This window comes from Emydura macquarii, unplaced genomic scaffold (genome assembly GCF_026122565.2).
Source record: "Emydura macquarii macquarii isolate MOO-44397 ecotype Brisbane River unplaced genomic scaffold, CSIRO-AGI_Emac_v2 contig_2692, whole genome shotgun sequence".
Classification (NCBI taxonomy): domain Eukaryota; kingdom Metazoa; phylum Chordata; order Testudines; family Chelidae; genus Emydura; species Emydura macquarii.
Window position 1 is genome coordinate 1 of NW_027132829.1, and position 7,959 is coordinate 7,959.

Consider the following 7,959-nt stretch of genomic DNA (forward strand, 5'->3'; position numbering starts at 1 on the left):
AGGATGAAAAACAAACCCTCATTTTAGTCCTAGGTTTAGGTTTTATACACATTGAATGTTGCTCAAAAACACATTGAATGTTGCTCAAAATTCAAATGCAACGGATGCAGAAGACACAATACATATGTACAACAAGTCCAAAATACACTGCCTGTGAGGAGTGTAGAGTTCTCACATGCATTAAATCTCCTATTAGCATGTTTTCTTCCTTTTTTATTTCTCTTTCTATCTCTCTGTCTGAGTAGAGGGTAAAATTTAGAAAACCACCAAAGTGACTTAGGAGAATAAGCCCATTTTCAAAAGCCATTAAGGAGCCCAGTTCTCCCTGGGAGCTAGGTGTTTTTGAAAAATCCCACTGGGTGCCTAAATATCTTCTATAATGTGGCCTAAGGTACAGATTTACAAAGAGGATGAGATGCCTAGTGGGATGCACTGAGACTTCTAAGTAAGTCAGGTGCTGCTGACATTGGGTCCAGGCCAGCTTATGAAGGGAATTATTTTCTTCCTTTTTTGTGTTTGCAGAAGATGCTGCCCTGGCTTCTGTAGATTTGTGCAATGAGGCTGAGATTTTCAAAGTCAGCTACCAGATTTGGATCTCCAATTCCTATTAATGTTAATACAGACTGAGTGTACCTATCCCTTAGGCAGCTTTGAAAATATCATCCTGAAAGCATGTCCAAGACAGCTAGATGCTTTTAGGAGCATTTCTATGATTTGTAGAGCTCCAGATATACAGGTAGGGCTCTACACGGAAGGAGAGAGATGGACTCACACATAAGCCAGATAAGAGCCATGCAGATGAATTCGTAGACATATTTCACTGCTCACCCACATGCTACTTCTGCAGATGCAGCACATCAACGTGCAGTTGTCAGAACCCCTCTCAGTTTCCGCAGAGCCCCTTTCACCTCCTTGTTCCTCAGCGTGTAGATGACCGGGTTCAGCACGGGCGTAGCTACATAGCCGAAGAGCTGCACAGCGGTCACCAGCACGTTGCTCAGCTGTGGCTGCGTGTAGACCAGGGCACAGGGCCCAAACAACAGTGTCACCACCGTCAGATGTGAGGCACAAGTGGAGGCTGCTTTGCGTCGCCCTTCGGCTGAGTTCATCTTCAGGATGGAGTAGACGATGCGGACGTAGGATAGGAGGATGAGGAAGAAGCAGTTCATGTGCACCACCCCAGTGTTGGTAAAGGTCACGGTCTCGATGACGTGCGTGTCCGCACAGGCCAGCTTCACCATGGGGAAGAGGTCACAGAAGTAATAGTCCACCACATTGGGCCCACAGTAGGGCAGCGTGAAGGCCAGGCTGGTGAGAATGGTGGCGTGCAACGAGCTGCTGATCCAGGTGCTGGCAGCCAGGATGGCGCACACCCTCCAGTTCATGATGATCAGGTAGCGCAGCGGGTGGCAGATGGCCACGTACCTGTCATAGGCCGTGACGGTGCAGAGCAGGCACTCGGTGCTGCCTAGGAAGTGGTAGAAGAAGACCTGGGACATGCACCCTCCCAGCGAGATGGTTCTACTCTTGGCCCAGAGATCGACCAGCAATTTAGGGGTGGTGATGGAGGCCAATCCTAGGTCCAGCACAGAGAGATTGCAGAGGAAGAAGTACATGGGGGTGTGCAGGCGGGAGTCAGCGAGGATGGCTGATGAAATGAGCAAGTTGCCCAGCAGGGTGCAGAGGTAGAAAGCTAAGAAGACAACGAAGAGGATGGTCTCGTGGCCTTTGGTGTTGGGTATCCCTAAGAGAATGAATTCCGACACCACAGTGCGATTCTCCATTTCCATGCGAGACGGGATCATTCCTAGAGGCACAGAGATAATGCAGCCAGATTAGCAATCTCAATAAATCATGATTTGTTTATTCCTTAGCAAACCACAGCTTTCTAAACCTTTCTAACCATCATACTTTAAGTGAAAGTGAGTGGAAAATCAGGACTCTAATATTTCATCGGTTCAATTTCATGTTACTCAAATTAATTTTCCTTTCTTCTTTTCCATTCAACCATCTTCTATTCTATTCAGTTCTTATTGATCATACTAGGAAGAAATACATATGGGTGTGCAGGTGGGAGTCAGCGAGGATGGCTGATAAAATGAGCAGCTTGGGGTCAGGTCCTCACTGTGCAGTGCAGAACGCAGAAAGAGGAAATGTCTGCCTTGAAGATCTTACCATCCAAAGACCAACAGACAAAGGGAATGTCCTACTCTCTATTCCAGTTTCTTCTCTTCTCTCCTCTCCTTTTCTAATTTCTTCAACTCTATTCTATATGGACGCTTACTGCGGTGATAAAGATGGGGTATCTTAGAGCCTTCCACTGGTGGATGAGGGGATGTGACTAACATTTATCATATGTGGTTTGTTCCTTCTCTCACCCTCTCTGCAGAGGGATTATTGTGTGTGCAGTGGAGTTCTTTGTTTGGCAGGGATTTCTTTTTATCAGTGTAGATGCTGCTCTGAGTTTGTGTTAAAGGAGAGGGTGCGGGTGCAACATACAAACAAATGAATCTGGTGAAGAATTGTGCCAGCTTTGTTAATGATATGAATTGTTTGGGTGTTTCATGGAAAAAGGAAAAAAGAGGAGGAATAGCGACAGCTTGTCATCTGCTCAGCCATGATCAGCAGGCTGCGTTCTGTGAATATAACAGGGGATTTTTCAGGTCAGATTTGATGGACAGAAATGAAGTGTCTATTTGCATTTTCTCAGGGAGTTTTACCCATGCATGAGAGGGGGAAGCTGTGGTGTTGGGGTTATCACATGCTGGCTACACCACAGAGCTTACAGCAGCGTCGCTGTAGCACTGCTAGTACAGACAGGCTAAGCCGATGGGAGAGAGCTCTATCGTCAGCTTAAATACTCCAACCCCGCGAGCAGCAGTAGCTATGTCAGTGGGAGAAGCTCTCCCGGCAACACAGAGTTGTCCACACCAGCGCTCTAGGTCCTTGTAATTTACACTGGCTTATTCAACCCCCTGAACAACGTAACTTATATCGACCTAAGCTGTGGTGTGTACATAGCCACACAGAGATTAATGGAGAGAGGGAGATAAATGATACACATCCACAACAGAGAGACAGGCAGACAGGTACTGCAGAGAGACGCACGGACAGATGGATGGACGGATTTTTCTCTAAAGAAAATATTTGGGTGACATTGTCCTCGAGTGAGGCGGAGACTGACAGTTTTCAAGACAGGAAAAGACTGAAGGACAGAGAGAAAATCTTTACCAAACCAGTTGTCTTACACTGGCTGCATTGCAAGAGGACGATCCAGCTGAATGCAATATTTCCTCTCTCCCCCGGCCGTGACTCCTGTGTAGAAGCGTCCAGATTTCTTGACCAAAACAGCACATCACACAGCAGAGGTGCCCGGTCTGCGCTTTTGTTATCCAGCCTGCAGACCTAATCATCTCCGAAGGTAGCCAGGGATGTCCACAACATATCGCCACAGGCTGCTGCAGAGCCTCAGAGCTTTTTCACAGCTTCCCACAGCCTTTAGGCTGTCCATGGTCTTTAAATCACCCAAGGGCCCTTTGGGACCCGGTCTCTGAATCCCCTCCAGGCTCCTGGTCTGAGACTTCACCAGAGTCACCAATTAACTGAGATTTTGCATCATCTTAGAGGACACTCACAGACCCCCCAGGACCAGCTGCTCAGCTGGCATAAATAAAGGTAGCAGTATTAAACTGAAAGGGCCAGATCCTCATTTCCACCAGGCTGCAGATTCTCCCCTCACTCGCCATGACCTGAATCCTGAGTAACTCCATTGGGTTGAAAGGGGCTGATTCCCCTCTGTCACTCACCCTGCTGGTGTAAATCAGGACTAACTCCATTGGAATCAAAGGAGCTATGGAGATTTACACCAGCTGAGAATATAACCCAAAAATCATAAGGGGACATGGGATGCTAGTTATCATCTAGTCTCTCCTGCCGTGTAACACAAGCCAGCGAATTCCACCCAAGAGTGTGAAATAGAAGTGAACTGGGCCTGGTGTTCACCTAGTGGTCTCTGTCACCAACAAAGTTTTCTCCTTGGTTTGTATTAGCCGCTGTTCCCTTTCCCCCTTCTGTCTCTTTGTGCACTTGGATGTAGTCATGCAGTTGTGTGATTATCTGTGAGGGTGAAAGTCAGCGCTGTGCAGATGGACAGCGTAGGTCCCGTGCACCACTTGGCATCACTTTTTGCAATCCAGTACAGACTGGCAGTATAGGGGTCCGTAGCAACTACAAGAAGATCATGGCCCCAAATGTCCTGGGTGCTGGTCAGACACAGCGTGAAACTGACCGTGCCTTAAACAGTTCACAAACACAGAAAGTGTTACCAGCCCATTTTACAAGGGGGAACTGAGGCACAGAGAATTGGAGGGTGAGATTTTCAAAGGAGCCAGGCTTCCAAAACTCATTCTAGTGCAGTGGGCATTGGGCTCCTAACTCCTATTGGCTTTCTTGAAAATCTCAGGCTGATTGAATTGTCTGGGGTCACAGAAGGAGTTTGTGGAAGAGCCGGGAATCTGACCCAGATGTTCTGGATTCCAGTCTAAGCATTACCCCCAACACCATCCCTTCTCTTTCCACTGGGATGAACATCACTCTGCATCTTTCTGGGTCACGGGCATGTTCTCTTCCCACCCCTTTGCACAACCCGTGTTCATGGGGGGAGTATTAAGGTTGATTTAACTTATAAAAGCTGCTCCTTCGCTAGCCAGGTAAGGCTCGTCTTGCACCTCCATTCTAGCTCTATGCTAAAGGCTTAGCAGTGGTTAGCTACATCGCTGGCATAGCCTGTAACCTAAACCAGTCTATAACCCCACACACAGAGGGTGTGACAGAGCCAGGGAAGCAGGGCTGTGTTAGGGGTTTGTCAGCACTGAGCTCATGGATCCGTTTGCTGCTGCCATAGCAGAGCAGTGTCAGTAAGGCCCTTTGCAATTCTTTTCATCGCTGTCATTTCTTGCTATTCCTCTGGTGAGCATCTTATTTGGGAGCTGGACTGAAGTGGCAGAAGGCAGAAGTTATAATTAGTCTCTGTAGACAGATTATCCCCAACACAGTCATAACATGCCATGATGTACAATCACCTTTGGGGTTAATTAAAATGCAGGTGTTCTAATGAATGCCCAGGGGGGCCCTTATCACTGTGCTGGGTAGCAGCTCCCACATTACTCTTGGCTGGCACCAGCTGAGTTCCATGTGTCATTGCCAGGAACAGCAGGGCCGGAGCTGCATTTTACTCCTTTTATTTGTATTCTCACTGCTCTTATCAGAGGCGGCTGGGACCTGCTGTTGGTGAGCAGAGGGCACAGTTCAAAGACACGCGCACGCTCTGCTCTCAGCTGCCCCTCCCTGCAGCTCCCACAGAGAAGTGTTCACTTCTCCCTCTCCCCACAGGCGCAGCTTGCAGCCTGCCCCAGGAGCCGCTGAACAGGGAGGGGCCCTGGCCACCATCCCTGGCAGAAATCTGCATGGTCACCTGACCCCTCCTGCCCCCACCCTGGCTTGCCTCTGATTCTTATCATTGCTGTTATGGTCGGACCTACAGACTGGAACACAGATGTGGGCCCCTTTCTGCTGGGTGTTGTGAGGACACATAGTAAGAGACTGTCACTGTCTGAAATGGATACACATTTAATGGATGAGAGAGACAAAGGATTTAATGATCCCTGTTTAACAGATGGGGAAACTGAGGCACAAAACAATTCAGTGAGTTACTCAAGGTCAAATAGGGAATCTTCCACAGAACCTGTACTTCAACGCAGATCTCCTGTGTCCCGTTCCTTTGTCCTAGCCACAAGATAATGCTTTGCAAATAATCCCCATGGGCTCTTTAAATGTAGGTGTGTTGAGTTGATACAGTTCTCAGTTACTAAACACTATAGCCACCTGCTCTCCCTCCTCCTCCCTCTTCACCCATCCAGGGCCGAGAGGTCAGTGGAGTTTTCCCATTGTCCATCAGAAGTTACAGCCCTTATTAAAGTCCATGTCCACAGCTGTGCACCTCTCTTCCATTCCAAGTTCTCTTTGCTCAGTCGCCCTGTTCTGGGTTTGTGGCTCTTTGGAAATGGGTTTCCTGGACAACGGCAAAGAAACAACAGAGAAAATTCAGGCTAAGCCACGGCCATGCAAAGGGGAGCTGCAGTGCAGGGAGTGGTGCAGGCAACTCAGGAGGGGCGCTCCTCCCTCAGTCAGGGCTGTTTTTAATGCCGGGATGTTGTGGTAGTGTGGACTGTCCTGCAGCGAAAAGGGCAAGTGGCATGGCTCACATTATCTGCCTCAGTTTCCTTTCCGTTTTTAATTTTAATTATTTTTTTTATTTATGGGCAACCACCCACTTCATAGGAGCTGATGACAATTCACAAAAATATTATTATTTTTGTTTTGGTAGAAGGCCATTAGAGGGTAATGGGCACTGCACCCACCCTGGTGAGAGACAGACCCTGCCCCGGAGAGCTTACAGGAGAAATGGGTGGGAGAAAAGAGTGATTTGTACCACAATGCCTCAGGTGGGGACTGAGCCCCAAAGAGATTAAGTCACTTCTCTAACTTCTAATATCACACTTCCAGTTTAGGTTGGAAATTTCAAAGGGGCCTGAAGTGAACTAGTTTTCCAAATACAGCAGACTTTTAACTTCCTTGGGCCCTTTGAGCATCCCAGCCTCAAAGTTCAACTCTTTTCCCTTTCATATTCTTCTTCTTTTGTTAAATTTCACTTTTTATTTGCCAGTCTCATAAATGGGTCCAGTCCTCTCCACACACTGGTTTCCAGGTTTATTTTTAATTTGCACACCAAGAAGCAGCACAGGCAACTTAGAGACAAATTCCAATAAAACAGCTGAGGCTGGGAAACAGGAAAAAATCCTCAGTTTAGTCCCAGGTTTAGGTTTCATGCACACTGCATGATACTCAAAATTCAAGTGCAACGGATGCAGAAGACACAATACATACGTAACACAAGCCCAAAACACAGTGCGTGTGATGAGTGTAGAGTTCTCACATCCATTAAACCTTCTGTAAGCTTTTTTCTTTTTCTCTCTTTGTCTGAGCAGAGGGTAAAATTTACAAACCCTCCTAAGTGCCTTAGGAGAGCAAGTCTCATTTCCAAAAGCCATTAAGGAGCCCAGTTCTCACTGACATTCAATGGGACATAGGCTCCCAACGGCCAGATTTTCAAAGGTGCAGACAGGCACATAGTGGGATTTTCAAATGGATCCTGCTGTTTAGGCCCAGATTTTTCTTACAGTTCAGGGCAACTGCACCTGCATTTTCCCCTTATGGTCCAGCAAGGGCCAACGCTCTCAGCCTCCCAGCTCCCTGGCCTTTGCCTTTCTCGGGTGGAAACCCACATCTCTCTCCTTGCTGACTGGGGTCTTTCCAGGCTGAACAGTTCCCTTCTTCAAAGGAAAAGATTTGCTTGCCCTGACTCCCGGATCTATCACCGGGACTGACTGAATAACCACGCCGGGGTTCAATCCGATCAGATAACAATTTACTGAAGGGACAGTCCATGGACTAAACTTTTACATAAACCCCTGGCGTTAGGAATGAACTGTGGGGATAAACCCCAGGCCCAACACCAATAACACAGCCCCTTGGATCCCTCCGTCTCTGGTCCATATTCACGTTATTGCTTCGCTCCACCCAAGGAGTGCTGCTCCCGACCTGGTCAGACGTCTGCTTCTCGGCCTGGTCTTGGGAAGGGTGCGAAGTAAACGGGACACCCTCGCCGTCTGCCACTGAGATGGGCAGCCCCTGCCTGTGGCCCTCGCAGCCTTAAATCACTTCGGTTCGGGTCCCTCACAGCCAATTCCCGGCCAGGATTTTTCCCGCCTTGCTGCGTGGTGCACCCGGCACTCACATTATGCACACGGCCCCAGTGCTTTGCACACGGCACTCCAATGGCCAGGCTTCCCGCCTTTTTGCCCCGTCTCTAGGCAGACTATTAGGCTTGGCAACCTGCCA

At 48.3% G+C, this 7,959-nt stretch overlaps 1 protein-coding gene across 1 annotated transcript; it reads right to left on the reverse strand.

Annotated features, from left to right (window-relative positions):
- Nucleotides 1-857: 857 nt before the first annotated feature.
- On the reverse strand, nt 858-1,790 carry LOC137164736 (olfactory receptor 10D3-like). The gene has a single exon (XM_067565673.1). The coding sequence runs from the start codon at nt 1,788-1,790 to the stop codon at nt 858-860; it is 933 nt and encodes a 310-aa protein (XP_067421774.1).
- Between the last annotated feature and the right edge of the window lie 6,169 nt (nt 1,791-7,959).

Coding starts and splice junctions, on each gene's coding strand:
- LOC137164736 (XM_067565673.1), bottom strand. CDS start 1,790: ATGGAAATGGAGAATCGCACTGTGGTGTCGGAATTCATTCTCTTAGGG.